The following is a 21,452-nucleotide window of genomic DNA, read 5'->3' as shown; positions in this document are numbered from 1 at the left end:
TTGGGCCAGTATTTGTTCCTACAGTACTGTTAAATAACATTTATTTCCAGTAATTTCCAGTCAATTTTGACCACCTCACAATATTGATTTCATCCAGTTTAGGCTAGAAGGTTGCATCCAACTAGCTATCTGGCTAAGCTAAGTGACAGCAGTGGGCGACACTAACATGTGGCCGTTCAGTTTCCTACATGACAAAGTGGTTCTGCAGTGGTAGACAGGATGGCAGTTTAATAAACTATACGACCCCATAGGCAGTTTAAAAACAAAGAATGTTTTCATTAATCAAGAACTAGGTCAAAGGCCAGAGGGAGTTGGATTATGTTTAAGGACTAAAGTCAGGGAAAGAACAGAAGGATTGATTAGATTTTAATTCATTTATTTTAATGTTTTGATTCTTAAAATTTTTTTATGAGGGAAGAGCAATGTAGGAACAAGTTCTTCAGTTCATGAAAGACATCTTTGATCTGGAGGAGGTTTCTTTATACAACTAATAGAAATGCGGTGGCCTTACTTGTGGAGGTGCTGCTAGTAACAGACGTTTACTTTGTGCTCAGGGAGGTTGTTAGGGATAATGGGACCAAGACTTGCTGCTTACATCAGAGAAAAAAAGCCTGTAGCTCTTCAGCTAAACTAGAACTCCCAGCAACTGTGATGTTTTGCCAGGCCTCAGTTTACCTCTGTATGTAATTTTTGGACATATTTGGCATTCAGCAACCGCATGTAGAAGATTTCAGCGGCTGTGGCAGTTCAACTTCCAACATGGCACATTAGGAAACAAATGTTTTTATTATTCAAGAGACCAGAGGGAGTTGGAGTATGTATGCAGTTGAAGGCAGGGAAAGGAAAGGTTGATTAGTAGTAAATTTAATTTCATATTTTGATTTCGAAGCAAATTTATTAGGGAGGAGGGGAGGGAAGGAGGCATTTACAAAAAATATTAAATCATTCACATTAGTCTTTGCCCCAGAAGAATCCTTGAGTGCTATGCCTGCTGCTGCTCCTGGGAGTGGATCTTCATACCAGTAGTAGTTTAAAAAAAATTGACTGTTAAACAATCCTTTGCAAGGGGGAGCAAGTATGACAGCAGTCACAGCACAGCAGTCACAGTTGCACAGCGGATCACTGACGCCATAACATCTATGCTGGTATTAGATGTGCATCCAATATCTGCCAATAATGCAGTGGGTTTTAGTTTTAGACAGTTAACTGAGGTCATGTGTCCCCGCTACCAAATCCCATTTAGATTCGACTTCACTAGAAAAGGAATTCCCAGCCCATACAGGGACGTTAAAAAAAATTAATTAGTGTCCTCCAAAATGCTGTTGTACCCACTGTCCACTTAACCACAGATATGTGGATATGCGGAACAAAGCAAATGCAAGATTACATGACTGCAACAGCCCACTGGGTGGGTAAATTGCCTTCAGCTGCACCAACAGCAGCAACAGCATCTAAGAAACAGCAGCTCATTCAGAGGCAGACTACTCTGTGTATCGCCAGTTTCACTAAGAGGCATACCATTGACAACCTTTTAGAAAAACTCAGGGAAGTCATTGCAAAATGGCTTACCCCGCTTGGGCTCTTTCTGACAATGCCACCAATATTGTGAGAGATTTCCGCTGGGTGAATTCCAACATGTCCTATATTTTTTTAACGCAATCAACTTGGTGGTGCAATTTTTTTTTTTGTAAATGACAAGGCCGTGCAGGAGATGTTCTCTCTGCCCCGAAAAATTTATGGACATTTTCGCCATTCAGCAGGCGCATGTAGAAGATTGCAGCACCTGTAAGTAATGTTGAATTTGCCCTGCCACCAGCTGAAGCAAGAGGTAGTTACAAGGTGGAACTCCACCCTTTATATGCTTCAGTGTGTGGAGGAACAGCAAAAAGCCATCCAAAGCTACACAGCGAACTATGACATAGGAAGAGGAGGGGGAATGCACCTTACTCAAGCTCAGTGGAAAATACTTTCCGTGTTGTCCAAAGTGCTGAAACCCTTCAAAGTAATCACCTGTGAAGTGAGTTCAAATACTGCCAGCTGAGTAAGGTAATGTCAAAAGCCGCTGCACTGTGTATGCAGGGCGAGGCAAACGCTGGGAGAGCGTTCGCTGATACTCCTCCTACCTCCTGTCCAAAATGCTGGGATATATCTGGATTGGCTCCTGCTTCTATTTCCTCCTGGTGTGAACGCTGCTTCGATGCCGGTGATAGTGTTCACGTGTTGTCTCCTGTATCCAGTCAAGTACCCAGTTCTGTCGTCCTTTTGCTATCTGCCATTTGTGTCATCTAGGTGGCACGGTCCGCATATCTTCTGTCTGCCTCTTGTGTCATCCAGGCGGCACAGGCCGCACTTCAGCGTCCAGCGTACACAGTTCAGCGTGCCACTTGTGTCATCCAGGCGGCACAGGCGGCACTCCAGCGTATGCAGTCCAGTGTGCCACTGCTTGTGTAATCCAGGCAGCACAGGCCGCACTCCAGCATCCAGCGTACGCAGTCCAGTGTGCCACCTCTTGTGTCATCCAGGCAGCACAGGCTGCACTCCAGCATATCATCGCTTGTGTCAACCCGGTGGCACAGGCCACAGACTGCCAAGGCTGCTACATGGCCCAAAGACCGCATCTGATTCTACGGCCCTCAGGCAACAGCCTGGCAGGCTGCTACATGGCCCAAAGGCCGCATCACATTCTACGGCCCTCAGGCTACAGCCTGCCAAGGCTGCTACACACCCCAAAGGCCGCATCTTGTTCTACGGGCCCTCAGGCCACAGCCTGCCAAGGCATCTACATGACCCAAAGGCCGAATCTTGTTCTACAGCCCTCAAGGCTGCTCCACGGCTGCAGCTAGCCAAGTGTCCAGCCCACAAGGCTGTAGCGGGACTTTATTATACCTCAAAGCATAACACCTCCTTCACTAAACCTCCGATTCCTAACAGGTAATTCCCCTAATTAGACTGTTGGAAAAGCAACTTGAGAACCTGAAGGAGGAGCTGAAACACAGTGATTCTGCAAAGTACGTTGAACTTGTAGATCAAGTCCTTTATTCGCTTCACCAGGAACCGAGGGTTGTCAGGACCTTTCAATTGGATCACTTCATTTTGGCGAACATGCTCGATCCTAGGTTTAAGTCATATGTCGTATCTTTCTTCCCAATGGACACAGGGCCTGATTCAGACTCGCTCACGAGCGCTGAACGCTCGCAAGCGGGTCGATGTTGCCCAAGTGCGCATGCGCACGCGCGAGACCCGAATAACGATGGCCAAGCTGTCATTATGGGTCTCGCACCAAAGGGGGCGTGCTGTCGATGGTGATTGACAGCACGCCCCCTTTGGAGGGCGTGCCGGGTGGCGTGGCTGCCCAGACGGAGGCGTTCCCATGGGAACGCCTACCGTCTAGGGCCGGCCCCACTGACATCACTAGTGATGTCAGTGGGAGTGCTTTTGGCTCTGATAGAGCCAAAAGCACTCCAGGGCTTGAGGCAGTGAGACCCTACCGCAAGGGTCTCGTCGCACGCCCGATGTTCGCAATGGTCTTGACTCTTGACCATCGCGACCTTCATTTTGGCCGCTCGCTATAGCTGTGGGTGGTTAGCCACAGCTATGCGAGCGGCCAGGAGGCCGCTCCAAACAGTAAGAGGGACAGCCCTGATTCAGAGCGAGCGCTCTGTCAGAGTGTCCGGCTCTGAATCAGGGCCACAGATCTGAAGAGACACAAAGACCTGCTGGTAGGCAAATGGTCAGCTCAAGCGGCATGTGATGCAGTGATGGCTCCTCCTTCAGTTTCTCCAGCAAGGGCGGCTGCCAAGGAAAAACTAAACTGGTGTTGAAGGTAAGTCAACACAATCAAAGTTTTGACATCTGGTCGGGTCTAAAAGAATTGCGTACAATTAATGAGACCTCTACCATGACTCCATCTGATACGGCCACTATTCAAAGAATGGTTGAGGACTATTTTTAATGATACCATCCAAATAGGCATGTCAGACAGTCCATTTCACTAATAGCAGGACAAAAAAAGGCAATTTGGAGGCCCTTGCAGAAACTGGTTTTGCTTTACAAGAGCTGCCCACCCTCCAGTGTGTACTCTGAAAGAGTTTTCAGCACAGCCGGGAACCTTGTCAGTGATTGGCGAAGGGGGCTACTTCATCAAAATGTGGAAAAAGATTATGTTCATCAAAATGAGTTACAAATTCCACGAGGAAGACCTTTATCGCCAATTACGTCCAAAAATTACAGAGGCACCTGTAATGGTGGATTCCAGCAGGGATGAATTAATAGTGTGTGAGGAAAGATGTTGTAGACACTGATGAGGGTGAGGAATCGGATGATGATGGCGACAACATCTTGCCTCTGTAAAGCCAATTTGTGCACGTAGAGATCATTGCCAGCAATGTCAGCTGCCCATTGGTAGCTTGTCTTCTGGGGGCCCAAACAAACCAATTGCTTCATGATTGAGAATATTGTTGATGAAGGTGTTGGTGGTGAAGATAGCAGGTGCTTGGATCTAGCATAGAGAAGGGGGCTAGCTGACTCTGGACTACTTGTTGGTACTTTTTTAGCGAACATTTCTGAATTTTGAAAAAACTTTTTTGATGGATACGCTACAGATGACGTAACAGGGAGGAGGTTCCTAGATGGTTAAGGTTCCTACCTCTACTTATTATGGCTTTACAAAGGGTACTGATGGCTTGACAATTGTTGTCCGGATTTGGGTAGAAATAATTCCACACATAAGAAGTGTATTTTTTTGTCTTATGCCTAGACATGACAATGGGCTTTTCCTTATCATGGGCAACAACTGTTTCTTCCACTGGTACCTGATTTACACAAACAACATCCTCATTAACAACATCACCATCATCAACATCCTCATCATCAACATCCTTATTAGTGTCAGCTACACAAGTATTCTCCTCATCCTAGTGCACTTCCACAGAAGCATCCTCGATTTCTATGTCAGCATGTTCACTTGTGCTTAAATCGTCATAAGAGGCAGAACCACCAGTCATAAATAAAGGCCTTAGCCTTTCCTTGCCACTTTGTGTGGTGAAAGGCATATTGCCAATGTTATGACTTTCTGCAGCTAACTTTCCCTTTGATGTTTAATTCTTTATCACTGTAAAAGATTGGTTCTTTGAATTTAGATCCCCTTACTTAAGCCCCATATGCCCTCGGCTTTAGTAGATGATGTAGACAGACTAGTCTTGTCATGACTGGTGGCACTGGCAGCAGCTCCAGCACTAGTATGTGGTTCCTGCTCTCCTCTCAACTGATCATTCTCCATATCAACAAACACGAATAAAGTGGGGTACAGCAATTTGTACCAATTTTTAAGATTACACTGAGGTATCAATGACCTACAGTCATTCATTTTTTATGAATAAGAAAATAATAACACACTTCGTTACCCCTTACAGTGTCACAATATTTTTTATGAATAAGAATAACACACTGCGCTACAACTTAACAATTTATAGTGTCACAATACGTGGGTGATAAACTGCGGTCTGGCCAGCAGTGTCACTGAACAATAATAGTGTAGCTAGCACAAAAAAAAAAAACTGAAAAAAATATATTGTTTTCTTTTTTTTGAAATGCTAATTTTATTTAACTTTTATTTTTTTTACACTGGGGAAGAGCACCTCTGGATAAGGCAGCAGCCCCTTGATGAACAACACAGCACCCCTTTATGGACAACAAAGCACCCCTGCGGAGTGTGGACGGACCACCTGCAGAATCACAAATATGTGGATGATAAACTGCAGTCTGACCGGCAGTGTCACCAAACAATCAATTTTTTTACACTGGGGAAGAGCACCAGTGGACGAAGCAGCAGCCCCTTGATGAACAACACAGCACCCCTTTATGGACAAAAAAGCACCCCTGCAGAGTGCGGAAGGACCACCTGCACAGTCCCAAATATGTACGTGGATGATAAACTGCAGTCTGGCCGGCAGTGTCACTGAACAATAATAGCGTAGCTAGCACACACGAAAAAAAAAATATTTTTTTTTTTTTCTGGAATGATAATTAATTTTAACTTTTATTTTTTTTACAATGGGGAAGAGCAGCCCTGGATTGAAAGAGCACCCCTGGACGACACAGCACCCCTTTATGAACTGCAGCCCTAGCCCCTTGATTGACATGACAACAGTGACACAGCAGCACCCCCCACTTTATGTACTGCAGCCCAAGCCCAACAACACTTCACCCTTGAACAACTACAACACTGCACCCTTGAACAACAGAGCACGTCTGTTCTGTACACTCTCCACAGCCGGAGTGAAAATGGCGCCGATCACCGGGACTTTTATAAAATTCAAAACCCGCTAGAATCCGACAGCGGGAGGATGGCATTTTGCCTCGTTTAGGATTCCGATTTAGGTGGAAAAAACTTGAGCCGGACTCTGATCCCGGCACGGATCATGACGTATGGGTGGGTCCGATTCTCTGAGAAATCCAAGCCGGACTAGGATCCCTTATGTTCGGGTGGGTGCAGTTTTCGGAGAACAGGACCCGCTCATCTCTAGTTAAAATGGATTCCTCATAGTAAATTTAAAAGATGGGTCAAGGCTAAGCCTGCATTTCATTTATAGGGATGTCATTCGTGAGTAAGAAATTTGGGTGGATTTTTTCTTCTAGATATAGGGGGACAGAATAGAGTGGAATTTATGTAAATATTTTTCAGTTATTGAGTATGGGATTGTGCATTTGGGTAACAACATAATTTTAAAAGCAGAGAAGCGACCCAGCCAGGAGACCTCACGCAGAAGCCAAGAACCAGTCAGCTGCGTAAGTAATGCAGAGAGATTAACCTCAAAAACAAAAGAAAATGAGTAAGGGATTTGAATATCTAATGAGATGTGAATCTGATTTCTAGACATAGAGAAATGCAGACTGTGTCACAACTCACCACAGAGACCCCAGAATCAGACCTTGGCACCTACCTCTCAGAGCGCTGTGGCGCGGTGGTCTGCTGCCCCGCCAGCCTGTTCCTGCAGGCGATCTCTCTCCCTGTCTCCTGACGGCGCCTGCATCTTCTCCTTCTCAGTCTCCGGCCCGGCGTCTCACACGTGGGTCCACCGCGGGTCTCCGGTCCATGGGCGCTGCCATCTTGGATTGCCCATGTGACGCGGTTTCCACCAATGGACTTGCTCCTCCTTCTCCTCCAGCCAGTAAGCATCCAGTGCTCCCTATAAAAGGAACCTCACTTCTCTCACTAGTTGCCAGTGCAACAAGTCCCTTAGTCTAACTAAGTAAGCCTCACCACTGTGCTGCGTAGTTGTTGTCACCACTCCAAGTAGCTTCCACGCTACCACCATCTCCATACGGCTACCCAGCCGCTCCAAGTAGCTTCCATGCTACCACCATCTCCATATGGCTACCCAGCTGCTCCAAGTAGCTTCCACGCTACCACCATCTCCATACAGCTACCCACCTGCTCCAAGTAGCTTCCACGCTATCACCATCTCCATATGGCTACCCAGCCGCTCCAAGTAGCTTCCACGCTACCACCATCTCCATACGAATTCTCAGCGTCCGAGCTACTACCGTCACCATATGGATCCTTAGCCGCACCCTGCAGCCCGTGCTGCCACCTTACCATACAGCTCCTTAGCCGCACCTAGCAGTCTGTGCTTCCACCATCCATTACACGGCTTTCCAGCCGCATCAAGCAACTTCTGTGTTATATCAATCCTCTACCAGTCTTCTGCATCCTCTCATGCGGAGGAACTTCATCAAACCAAGTCTCCTCCAGCGAGCATCTGAGCTGAGTAATACAGGTCCAAGGCCCAGCCCGGGAACACAGCCTCATAATCCCACATCTGTGACAGACTGTAGTCTAGTCAAAACCTCGGCAGGTAAATTGGTAGGTAGAGCTTCTGTTTCTGTGGTTTTGAGTTTAGATTTATTATTTTTAAATAAGGAAAAGTGAGCTGACATAAACAAGAAAGCTGGGAGAGCAAATGGGAGTGGCAGAAATAATGCAACAAATAGGAAGACAGGGTTCAGCAGGCAGAAAGGGGAAGGGGATACAAAGGTAGTAAGAATAAGGAAGTAGCGTGGATGTAGATGGGCAGAGTTGAGTCAAATGAGCAGCTGGCAGGAGAAATATTGGAGTAATAGGTCAATAGGAGTGTGGGAAATAAGGAGGGACACTGATAATTCAAGTGGCACAAAATGGCAAATAAGGGACAGCAAGGAGGGCATAAAATTGAGACCAGATGAATGATGAGACAGAAACACTAAATTCTTGAAAATACAAGTTTCATGAGAGAAATCGTTCAGGACAAGGTAGGGTGCTGTACAGTATACTGTATGTGTTATTAATCTAACTTTTAGCATTCAGAGTTGCTATGCTATGCACACAGCAGCTGTGTCTTTGGACTCAGCTGCTGCGTGCATATACTGTATGCTAATGCTGCAGGAGGCGTCTGAAGGAAAAAGTCGCCTCCAGCCAGCATCTCAGATCTGATGCCTGCGTCTTTGGATCATATCAACATTGCGACCATCAGACTGGCCACCAAGACTCAGCCGAGGTTAGGAAGTCTGTGTCGGGAGACGCAGACCCTGGAGGAGACACAACAGTCCCTGTTTCCGCCCATTGCCTGCCCACAAACAACCGCAGCCTGTGATGTCCAGTGGCATCGCAGCACATGCACTGTGGCCTCAGCGCATGTGCAGACCACACACCATCAGACTTGTACGCAGTCACCTATCTTGTTCTGTAGATATATTTTGTAGCATACAATTTGGAGTAGTTCTATTATACATGAATTCCATTGTACTGAATGTTTTAAAATAGAACTGAGCTTACTCAAGACCAGTAAATGTAATATATACCAGGCGCAACTTAAAACTAATCTATCACTAATCTATCACCTGGGGCTTAGGTGGTATGGAGAAAGGAATCATTGTTTTATGTATTTAATTATTAGGACTATGGGACCCATTTACTAATTATTGGGTTTAAGACCCGATAATAATAATTTCTTATTGTGGCAATAAGAAATTATTTTCTGAAAACCCAGTTCACGTATGTCACAGTGCCCCCAATGCTGGTGATAAAACTTTGTGTAGGGGCCCCACAGTGTGTAGGGGCCCCTGGGCGACCACTGTCAAAGCTGAATAAGAGACAAGTTGAGCTTAAAATTTAATCGCGGCGACACCATCTTGCGACTGGCCGCAAGACGCCATCTTGTGAATGGCAGCAAGACTCCATTTTAGAAAAGAAAGCTTACACAAGTGCCATTTTGACAAAAATACATAGTACACAATCCACAGTGCAAAATTGCTAAAAGTAGCAATTTTGCTACTCACAACGCAAAGTTGCTAAAAAGTAGCACGAACAGCTTTTTAACAATCTTCCCCTAACACCTACCAACGGTGTTTAGCAGACATAAAATAACTTTCCAACACATTAAAATCACTACAGACTTATATTTGAGCAGTAGCAAATTAGTGGTGTTTTCCCTGCACTTCATGTTAAGCATAGGACAACGCAAAATAGCTATTTCGACGCACAGCCAGCTTTTTAGTGATCTTTCCCAAACCCATACTGGCATGCTCACACACATACACAGAAGCCTTTCCAACTTAGTGCTGGTCGCTAAGTGCCCCACAGATCCTCAAACGCACAACACAATTTAGTGTCATTTCTCCCCGCATACACATTTAAAAGCAATGGTCCCGCAGCGCGAAAGGAATGATTATTACTTGGTTTAATTGCAATCTCAGCATATAAAGAAATGAATGTTTTCTGTAACTATGGCTTAGTAAATGGCAATTGGACCGTGTTTGGTGCCGTACTGATCTACTCTGGTCCCACAGCGTTCTGGTGGCATCGGTGAGGAGATCAGAACATGCGGCTATGAAATATGAATGTTAGAGAGAATAACTTCTTGAAATGTTGTATGCCATAGTTAGATTAGATTTATTATGCAGCGGGAAGGTGAACACAATCAGGCTGTTAGAGGCTGGGTTGAGTCTTTGCAATGACCTATGAAATGTACCGTAACGGAAGAAGCAAGAAGAGGAACCAATGAGAACCTGCCAACGTATTCTATTGTATTGCTTATCCCAGTACGGGTATATATGTGAGTGCTCTGAAACGAGATCCCAGGCTGCGGTGTTCCTGTTATGCTGTTTCGACGAAGGTCTCATTACTGATGCCGGTATCTGGTCCCAGAGCGCACGCGTATGTATTGACTGTACCTTATGACCTAATGTTTGTACAATTTAGTTTGCGCTCATTGTTAGATCATAGCGTGGTAACATCTGTACTTTTACCTGAATAATAATCTTTAGCGCGTTTGACCGCTATTCAACTGTCTTAGAGTTTTATTGATGGTATAATTAAACATAGCGCTAATTAGCGACAACGTATGGTTTTAGGAGGTGTAGGCAGGTTTTGTCTGAGAGGTTCTAGGCACGTGAATCTTAGAGGTTTATAGGCAGGAATGTACTAAAGGTTCATTGCACGATTCAACACCACCCCGGCCACCCTGTTGTTAATCCGGCTCTGCAATAACACATTTTCATGTACAGTATCTCTGTATTCAGAACATACATTATTGAAACATGCCCATATTCAGTAGCGCACACGGGAGGGGGGGGGTCACCCAGAAGCCTCCCTGACAGACTGGAGAGCAGGCACCATCTTATTAAGCATCTGCCCCACTCGCCGCAAAATGCAGTGATTTGCGGGTCAATCGGGAGAAGGCGGAGCCAATATGAAGCAATTCCATTAGAATCGGGGGGAGGGGTACCTCCAATATGTGTATTTTATTCCACATTAATGGGGTTTGAAAAATATAAGAAACAATAAGGGCTGTATGTTTTTTATAACTCTATTCAAAAGCATTTGCAATCACAGAGGAAACAAATGCAGATATCTAATGAGCACATAACAAAACAAACATTTGGTGCAATAATAGTGAAGAATGGGGAACATGGGTATAGTATTTTGTTAGACTCTGGTGCTAGAAGGAGCATATACACAGTCACAGAAATAGTCCGGGGTCGGGAGGATTTTGAAGCTTTATCGTTGTCTAGAAACTACCTTTTTAGCACGTTTGTAAGTTTAAGATATTAAATAAAAATTAAGTCCAACATAAACTACTGTGTATTCCTATGAAGTTATGGGCCATAAAAATGCCGGCCCATGAACTACTGTATGAAGTGTATACCTTGTGATAAATAGACTGTTTTGGGCACAATTGTCTTTCCATGAAAATGTGATTGATATGTAATGTTGCATTTATGGGACAATATAACTTTGTGGAAAATTGGTGGGAATAAGTCAGACCGCATCCTATAATTCAAACTTGTAAAAAAAAAAGCTGCACAAATAATACTCTGTGACACTGCCATCTGCTTTTCCCACATCTCCCTGGTGTCATATATACTACATTATTCCTGTTTTATAAATGCCATAAACAATCATCACCATCTGCGCCATATAAAATAAAGACATTTTTTGTAAATATTGTATTTCAGTCATCACTTGAGAGAACTTCCATTTGTTGGGAAAATACATGTTTAATGCAGACCATGTTTTCTTCAAATACTTTTCCTGCAGGTAACCCTTAGCCTTAGCCCAGCAGTTTTTTGGGGGGGAGGTGGGGTAGCGAGTGGCAATGAGGCAATTGAGTTACTAATAGTAATATATTTTAGGTACTATTACTGTAGTCTATATAGTAAGTTCAGAATGTAAAACAATTTACTGTGTTTAGTTTAGGGTTGTGTGTATATTCAGCAAGTTAGTTTAATAAATATTTTAACATCATATGTATTAAGTGTATGACGCGTATTTGGGTGCGGCCACGGCCATTCTACACAATGCAGAGATTACCGGCATTGTGCAGCCAGGGACGGGGCCACGATGATACGATTCAATGCAAATTGCTTCATCTGCTTCCCCCAGACCGCCCACTTACAAAGGGGAGCGGATTCCGACGCGCATGGGGGAGTGGAAACCTGCAGGGGTGGTGCGCACGCTTTGGCGCCGGCCGGGAGATTTGCCCACACTTCCAGGGAGAGCAGGCAAGTATGGTGTGTGTATTTGAGTGTGCGTACTTTAGTGGTTTTCAAATAACAACTGTTCCAAAAACGTAAAAAAATGTTACATAGATTATTTAGTGAATATGTAATATGGCATGGAGCATGGCGCCAGGGCTGCCATCAGGAATTTTGGGGACTGGGACTGACAAAATAAGCAGGGCTCCCCCAGCCCCCACTCAAGCCCCCCATCCCCCACTCCCATCCCCCTTTCCCCCACTGGCTGGGAGAAAGTAACCAAAGAACAAAGCAGCTCCTAAGCCAGTCCCATTCTCCACATCTGCAACATCTGACATGCTGCAATAATGCAAGAAGTATCAGACACTTACCTTAGTAACCTCGCTCCTTCTTCTGTTCTGGCTGCTCCTCAGTCCTCACACCAGACGCTGCAGCACCCAGCGTGCTGGCTCACAAGAAAAACTTTATTGCGACTTAGGTAGGAGGCAGAGCGGGAGGGTGGCCCTGAGTGAAAAGTGACTTACAAGTCACTTCTATTGTGAGGTGGCAGGGGTAGTAGTGGATGACGTGCTGTTAGGAGCGGGCCCCTGTCTGGGCCTGTCACTCACTTTCAAGGTGATAGTAGCAGATGTAATAGGAGCGGGCGGTCTCCCCCAAGTGTCCGGCCGCGGTGTAGGTAGGAGGGGGAGTGGGAGTGCAGTCACGAGTTGGGCCTGTCAGTCACATCGATTGTGCGACAGCAGGAGGGTAGTAGCGGTTGGTTGGAGTGGGCGGGCCCCCCGGGTGTCCGGGCCAGGGACTCCAGTCCCGACAGTCCCCCCCCGATGGCGCCCTGCATGGCACATATATATATATATATATATATATATATATATATGTTATAAGTGTATTAGGTGATGAGCGACTGATGTATCTATTTACATGTATGTTTTGTGTATTTTTATTATTAAATTGTGATATTATTTTTCATCTATATACACTCTGTGTATTATGTTTTACTGGTTAAATTGCACATCTTACAAACAATTGCACTAATATACGTCAGTCGCTCATCACCTAGTACACTTATAACATTTCACTACTAAGGTCTACTCCAAAAGTCCTTTCACATTGGGCTTAGCTGACATCCTATTACACTAAGGGAGCACGTATATTTATATATATCTTAATAAATCCTCTGGACCAACTCCAAGTTGGCGCCGGCACTTCTTTGTGTATCAATATATATATATATATATATATATATATATACATACAGTCAGGTGCATAAATATTGGGACATTGACAGAACTTTCATATTTTGGCCTCTATTCACCACCACAATGGCTTTTAAATGAAACAAACAAGATGTGCTTTAACTGAAGACTTTCAGATTTAATTTGAGGGTAATTACACCCAAATCAGGTGAACGGTGTAGGAATTACAACGGTTTCTATATGTGCCTCCCACTATTTTAGGGGCCAAAAGTAATGGGGCTATCAACTCAAAAGCTATTTCATGGACAGGTGTGGGCTATTCCCTCATTATTTCATTATCAATTAAGCAGGTAAAAGGTCTGGAGTTGATTCTAGGTGTGACATTTGCATTTCGAATCAGTTGCTGTCGACTCTCAATATGAGATCCAAAGAGCTGTCACTATCAGTGAAGCAAGCCATCATTAGGCTGAAAAATCAAAACAAACCCAGAGAGATAGCACAAACATTAGGTGTGGCCAAATTAACTGTTTGGAACATTCTTAAAAAGAAAGAACGCACTGGAGAGCTCAGCAACACCAAAAGACCCGGAAGACCACGGAAAACAACTGTGGTGGATGACAGAAGAATTATTTCCCTGGTAAAGAAAAACCCCTTCACAACAGTTGGCCAAATCAAGAACACTCTCCAGGAGGTAGGTGTATATGTGTCAAAGTCAACAATCAAAAAACAAGAGAAGACTTCACAAGAGTGAATATAGAGGGTTCACCACAAGATGTAAACCATTGGTGAGCCACAAAAACAGGAAGACCAGATTAGAGTTTGCCAAACAACATCTAAAAAAGCCATTACAGTTCTGGAACAACATCCTATGGACTCATGAGACAAAGATCAACTTGTACCAGAGTGATGGGAAGAGAAGAGTATGGAGAAGGAAAGGAACTGCTCATGATCCAAAACATACCACCTCATCAGTGAAGCATGGTGGTGGTAGTGTCATGACGTGGGCATGTATGGCTGTCAATGGAACTGGTTCCCATGTATTTATTGATGATGTGACTGCTGACAAAGCAGCAGAATGTATTCTGAAGTGTTTCGGGCAATATTATATGCTCGTATTCAGTCAAATGCTTCAGAACTCATTGGACGGCGCTTCACAGTGCAGATGGACAATGACCCGAAGCATACTGCAAAAGCAACCAAAGAGTTTTTTAAGGCTAAAAAGTAGAATGTTATGCAATGGCCAAGTCAATCCCCTGACCTGAATCCGATTGAGCATGCATTTCACTTGATGAGACAAAACTGAAGGGAAAATGCCCCAAGAACAAGCAGGAACTGAAGACATTTGCAGTAGAGGCCTGGCAGAGCATCACCAGGGATGAAACCCAGCGTCTGGTGATGTCTATGCGTTCCAGACTTCAGGCTGTAATTGCCTGCAAAGGATTTGCAACAAAGTATTAAAAAGTGAAAGTTAGATATAGGATTGTTTAGTTTGCCCCATTACTTTTGGCCCCTTAAAAAGTGGGAGGCACATATAGAAACCGTTGTAATTCCTACACCGTTCACCTGATTTGGATGCAATTACCCTCAAATTAAATCTGAAAGTCTGCAGTTAAAGCACATCTTGTTTGTTTCATTTCAAAGCCATTGTGGTGGTGAATAGAGGCCAAAATATGAAAATTCTGTCAATGTCCCAATATTTATGCACCTGACTGTATATGTAATGTGGGTTATCTGTAATATATGCAGGCTAATAAAGTAATACAGGTGCTTATGAAGGAAAATATTAATGCTACTGTATTTATTTGGTGACCCAGCAAGTTGGGGAAAAAATTCTATTTGATAAATATGAATGAGATTCATTTATTGTCAGGACGGATAGTTACATAATGGGGCTAATACACAGTCAGATGCATCAGTCGCGGCTTTAGCATGTGGTTGCAGCAGTCTACTTACTAGGTTATGTTAATGTGAGTATTCATCCGACTATGCGAGTCTCTGTGTGTCCGCATGTGTCTGAGTACACACAGTGTTTCTGTCCACAGCTGCTAAATTCATCGTTAGTATTGGCACTTACACTCGCTCCATGCTGGAAGCAAAAGATCCATATGAAACAGGTGTCGCAACTGCATCCACACGCCTCAAACACGCCTTCCGTGACACTCCCACGAGATGCAGTTGTTCCATGCATCTGAATAGTCTCCCGGAATCGCCTATTTCACATTATGCTCTATTTTCTCACAATGGGATCTATTTACTACAATCCGCATTTGTAATGCAGATTGCAGTGTGATATTATTGACTGAATTCGCATTGTGAATTCAGGCAAAATCACAGGGATTTACTACAAATCCCTTGCAGGGACAGAGCTTGCGAATCCCCTCCGCACTCTAGTCACGATATTTTTGCAAAACAATACCGTGACTAGTGCCCCGCGCATGCGCCGACCGGCAGCCGCTGCTACCCCCCCGGTGCTAAGCCCTGCCCCGACACTAAGCCCCGTCACCCACAATCGCGGACCCCCCGCGACCCCCCCTCCCTTAATAGCACTTACCTGCATGATCCGGGCCTCCGGTAATGTCCTCCATGCGTCCGGTCAGGTGATATCCCATACTGCACTGGGACCCGATCACCGGATGACCAGGCCGCAGTGCAATATGGGAGACCAGCTGACCGGAGGGGAATCATCACCGGAGCCCCGACCACCGGTCCCTGGAGTCAGGTAAGTGAATTTTTTTTTTACAATTTATTATTTTTTTTTGCAGTGTATTTGTTTAGACCAAACAGCTGATCACTGGAACCGGCTCCGGGCTCTGCTCTACCTTTTAGAGCAGAGTAGGAGTCCGGTAACCGGGGGAGACCCTGGATAGCGCCACCTCCAGGTGGCGTTATTATCACAGGGCTTTCCCCGGTATTTTTTCACATTTTATTTTTAGTAACTTTGGTCGGATCACATTTCCCATTACAATTATGGGAAATGCGATCTGCTTACTAAAAATAAGTGATACTTAGGGGTTGGAGTAGAATTTTACGAATTCTACTAGAATTGCCCTGTAATAACTATAGGTGATACTAAAATAATGTGAAAAGGATGTGAAAACACCCTTTTTCACTTTATTTTAGTAAAAATAATGTTAATAAATAGAGCCCAATGAGACTTGGGGCTCTATTTACTACAATCCGCATATTGAATGCAGATTGTAGTGTGATATTATCGACTGAATTCAGGCAATATCACAGGAATTTACTAGGATTTTCTTGCGAGAAAACTCTGTCCCTGCGAATCCCCTCCGCACACTAGTCACTGTATTTTTGCAAAAAATACAGTGACAAAGTGCCCGCGCATGCGCCGACCAGCCGACCCCGGTTCTGCTACCCCTCGGCGCTAAGCCCCGCCCGCCGGTGCTAAGCCCCGTCCCCCGCGATCGCGGACCCCCCGTGACCCCCCCTCCCTTAATAGCACTTACCTGCATGATCCGGGCCTCCGGTGATGTCCTCCATGCGTCCGGTCAGGTGATATCCCATACTGCACTGGGACCCGATCACCGGATGACCAGGCCGCAGTGCAATATGGGAGATCAGCTGACCGGAAGGGAGACATCACCGGAGACCCGATCACCAATCCCTGGAGTCAGGTAAGTAAAAAAAAATTCTGACAATTTTTTTTTTTCTTTTTTTTTTTTACAGTAATTAGACCACACAGCTGATTACTGGGACCGACTCCTGGATCTGCTCTACCTTTTAGAGCAGAGTAGGAGTCCGGTAACCGGGGGAGACCCTGGATAGCGCCACCTCCAGGTGGCGTTATTATCACAGGGCTTTCCCCGGTATTTTTTCACATTTTATTTTTAGTAACTTTGGTCGGATCACATTTCCCATTACAATTATGGGAAATGCGATCTGATTACTAAAAATAAGTGATACTTAGGGGTTGGAGTAGAATTTTACGACTTCTACTCCAATTGCCCTGTAATAACTATAGGTGATACTAAAATAATGTGAAAAGGGTGTGAAAACATCCTTTTTCACTTTATTTTAGTAAAAATAATGTTAATAAATAGAGCCCTTGGACAGAGCTACTTGCTATTGTGGATTTATCATGGGATACGTGCTCAGACCCCATTTGCAGAGAGCAGTTACTGATGCATGTGTAATCAGCGAAAAATTGTGAGATGCGTTATTAAATGTGGGTGTTATTGCTTTAATGTTAGGGCTGGATACAGTGTTCACTTAGGGCCTGATTCAGACCCACTCGCGAGCGGCTGTCCGCTCGCAAGTGGGTCGATGTTATGGACTGAGCATGCGCACGACGGAGGGAGCTCCGTCGTGCGCATGCGCCAGACGCGACGAGCGAAGGAAAGTCCTTCGCTCGTTGTGTCCGATCAAAGGGGGCGTGCTGTCAATGTTGATTGACAGCACGCCCCCTTTGGTGGGCGTGCCGGGGGCGTGCCTCCCTGATGGGGGCGTTCACACGGGAACGCCTCCCGTCAGAAGCCGGCCCACTGACATCACTAGTGATGTCATTGGGAGTGATTTTGGCTCTGATAGAGCCAAAATCACTCCGGAGCTTGCGGTTGAAAACCTCAACCGCAGGCTCCGGCTCGCAAATTCGATGGTCGCGATGGTCTCGACCATCGCGACCATCACAATGCACGCTCGTATAGCCTGTGGGTGGTGACCCACAGCTATACGAGCGTCCAGGAGGACGCTCCATGAAAATGGAGCCCGGCCCTCATTCAGAGCGTGCGCTCTGCTCAGAGCGTACGGCTCTGAATGAGGGCCTTATTGCATAGGTTTCCAGGAGATTCCAAATCTGTCCCCAACATCCAGACAAAGAGCAGCTAAACATACCAACAGCAACATGTATTTAAAGCTACAAAATCAGGTATGAGAGAAAAGAATTGCTTTGGGTGATCGTCGTGCAGGGACAATCAGGAAATATGACCTGGGTTTACGTGCACTGCTCATGAATGGAATGCCACAAAGGTATATAACAATAGTGCGTGCAGCATTGCTGTCTGATACAGTAGGAATAGTGGGTCACTAGGGGATGCGAACCATACCGGGTGTCACCTTCCAAGGGGGTGAAGGTGACACCTTTCCGAGGGGGTGATACCTCCTTAGTGACAGGGAGCCGGGCGGGGCACACTAACATCACAGTGCAACGCCCTGCTCCCATTCCCTGAGGAGGAGCCGTCAGTGCAGAGAGAGTCTCTGGGGGCAGCCCGGTATCTCCGGGAGTGCTGGGCACATCCCCAGAGAGATGAAATTGGGGGTGTTTTGCAAGGCCATGCCCCTCCAAGTTAGGGCAACCCTCTCTTTTTTGGTGGCACGCCCCTTTGGCACGCACTTGGGGTTTACTTGCTGCAGTGGCGCCACTGAATATGAATACCGCTTACATGTACGTTACAGGCGTCTGTGTGACTGCACTCTCCACCAGTACACCATGCTTTACCAAATTTCCTTGACTAAATTTACTGACAATTTGCTTAACCCCACAACATGACACCAGAATATTCTCCAGTTCCTAATCCCCCCTGCTTATATGAATACATTGTAGAGGTGTCAACAGCATCATTTAGATAAGGACAGTTGCTTGCTACTCAAAAGAACATTTTACAAATGGCAGCTGGTGCTGAGAGATGAGCAGGACTTTCTTCAGTGTTGCATTCTGTGATATGTATGACACTGCATAGCCATAGGGACGAGGCTGTGCAATACTGTGCAACTAATATGCTAATGCCTGCAGGAGGCATCTGAGGGAAAAAGATGCCTCCAGGCGGTATCGCAGATTCCAGTGCTGAGTCCGAAGACGCAGCATTGGTTCAACATTGTGATCATCGGTCGTGATGTTTCTGGCTTCGGCCATCTGAGTAAGCTGAAGCTTAGTCAGACTGGTCACCTCCTGCCCGCTTGCAAGGCACTTCCAAGGAGTGACACCCCCCCCCGTTTCCAGGAACCCAGCCTTGTGACACCACCTCCCCATCCCCAAACGGCTGCAGGAGATCAATCATGCTGTGGCTAGGGAGCACTGTCTGCTAACATGCAGGACTCATTCTGCACATGCGCAGAACAGGTCCTGCTCATGTGCACATCCACAAAAATCAGATATGTAAACCATCGGGTATACGTACATATGTGAATCAGGGCTTCTATCCAAAGTGGAATATTTATCCATCAGGCCCTATAGCAACACTTGTGTAGACAGGGCAGAATTAAGGTTTGTGGGGTCCCCTACCAATGACATTTTAATAAGATATGCTGAAAAGGTTATTAAAAAGTATATGTAAATACTCCTAGTAACACAAATGGGTACTTGTGTACTTTACGTACTCATTGCAGAGAGAACCCAATGAATGTTTTAAATGGTACTTGTGTACTTTACGTACACAAGTATCGAAAGTTGTCTCCACCTAAAGAAGAAAGTTGTCCGCTCGCCACACTTTCGGCTCGGTGGCTCACTATGCTCACCACAAGGTTATATTCTCCCTCTATGCCCACTTGGGTGGTAGGGAAGGACGCTGGACACTGGGAATGATGCTGGACACTGGCTGATGACGTCAGGGTCTTCTCCGTGAAGGGGATTTAGACATTACCATGATTGATAATAATAATAAGTATTGGGTTCTCTCTGCAATGAGTCCGTAAAGTACACAAGTACCCACAAATGTATTAAACTGTAGTACCCCCAGTTCACATTATGGCACACAGAAACCTGAGTTCATAGATGCCACATTGCCACCCATGCTAGTGATGTGTGGAGCACCCCCTATGTGTGGGGGCCATGGGACAACTGCCCTAACAGTCCTGTTGTTAATCCGGTACTGTGTGTAGAAATCTGACAGTGCCATTCTACCCCCCAATTGTGGTCTCAGCTGAACATGTACAGGGGGTTGAGCAAGGGCTTCAATGGGGGCGGGAGGCACTTGGCATTACCATGCACTCATCACTTCTGCATCACATAGCAGATCATTTCACACCACATACGTAGCACCCTCTGTAGTTCTGCCCATGTGTACAGCAGCTGTTTATCATATAACAATTTTCTTTACTAGACTACATTATTTGTAAAAATATGGACGGTGCTGAAGCATGTGTTCATTATACAAACCTTTTCTGTGATAACTTGCTGTCAGTATCCTCTTATCTTAATATGATTAATGCCAACATTTAAGTATATAGTGCCAGTGTGGCCAAGACCAGAGGGGCCTAGTACACATAATACCTTGGATCCAAAACACTTTGCAAAGCCCTAACATTAATTAAAACAAAGCCAACAATGCAAGATACAATGTAAAGCAATTTCATTGCCTAAAATAATTTAAATGCAAGACTAAGAAATTTACACTGGGGACAGGGAAAATCACATCCTAAAAGGACTCTTGTATGCTGAAGGCCCAGGACAAATTCCCTTACTGTTCTGCCCATTTAACATCAAAGTGTGACATACAGTAATTATATCAATAAATCCCAGGCTGCCTCAAGTCATGGCAGCACACATCCATCTGAGTTCATCAGGATTGTCATACAATATACAGTAATTGTTTATGAACTGTTTTTAACTAACCGAGTAATAAAATGCCATGCTATTAAATCACAAATAAAAGGATGAAGAAATGCAATCTTACCAAAGTCATCATCATATCCACAGGGCTCACTTTGTGTGGATTCATCTTGTACAGCAGTTTCTTGACTTGCTCAAATGTAGGTCTCTGAGCAGGGTTTTGGCTCCTGCACCTCCGGATCAGCTGCAATAGAAATTAGATAAAGAGGAAATCCAGGGCCTTTTCCTGCTCCGATTGTATCAGTTGCAGCAAAATACAGATACATTACAGCGTGTGTTGTGTGAAGTCTCTGCTATGATACCACTGAGACAGGTCACCTTGGATTAACTTAATACACCAACACAAAATGATCTAAGTATTAGACAGAACACAAGTGCTCCCCACTGGTCCTTCTTCCTCATCCTGGAATGCAATGTATTTGTCTCTTATATTGCCAACAAATGGAAAGAAAATGTGTCACTCTGTTGGTATAATTTATCATTTAGTGCTGTGCAGTTACAATTTATCTGTGTCCTATTATATTAGGCTGCATGTTTTTATGCTCCATGTATTTCAAAACTATTTTATGCTCATTTGTACTCGACAAAGGTTTTATATAATGTTATTATAAATTAACTACAATTAATTAAGAAGTTAAATGTTTCCATTATAATATGTCAAAACAAATGAATAATTAAATTTT

The 21,452-nt window shown here is 44.9% G+C and overlaps 1 protein-coding gene across 2 annotated transcripts in view; it reads right to left on the bottom strand.

Annotated features, from left to right (window-relative positions):
• The window catches only part of LOC148477016 (atrial natriuretic peptide receptor 1-like), a 107,518-nt gene that overhangs the window by 32,776 nt on the left and 53,290 nt on the right, over positions 1–21,452 (bottom strand). For both annotated transcript variants that reach the window (XM_088457331.1, XM_088457332.1), the window contains one exon: positions 20,834–20,953. In XM_088457331.1, the coding sequence (XP_088313457.1) occupies positions 20,834–20,953 (120 nt within the window). The remainder of the gene's footprint in view (positions 1–20,833; positions 20,954–21,452) is intronic.

The sequence above is a fragment of the Taudactylus pleione genome, unplaced genomic scaffold, assembly GCF_031769625.1.
Source record: "Taudactylus pleione unplaced genomic scaffold, aTauple2 ptg000757l, whole genome shotgun sequence".
NCBI classification, from domain to species: domain Eukaryota; kingdom Metazoa; phylum Chordata; class Amphibia; order Anura; family Myobatrachidae; genus Taudactylus; species Taudactylus pleione.
Note: the sequence above shows the minus strand (reverse complement) of the source record. Positions and strands in the feature narration are given on the sequence as shown.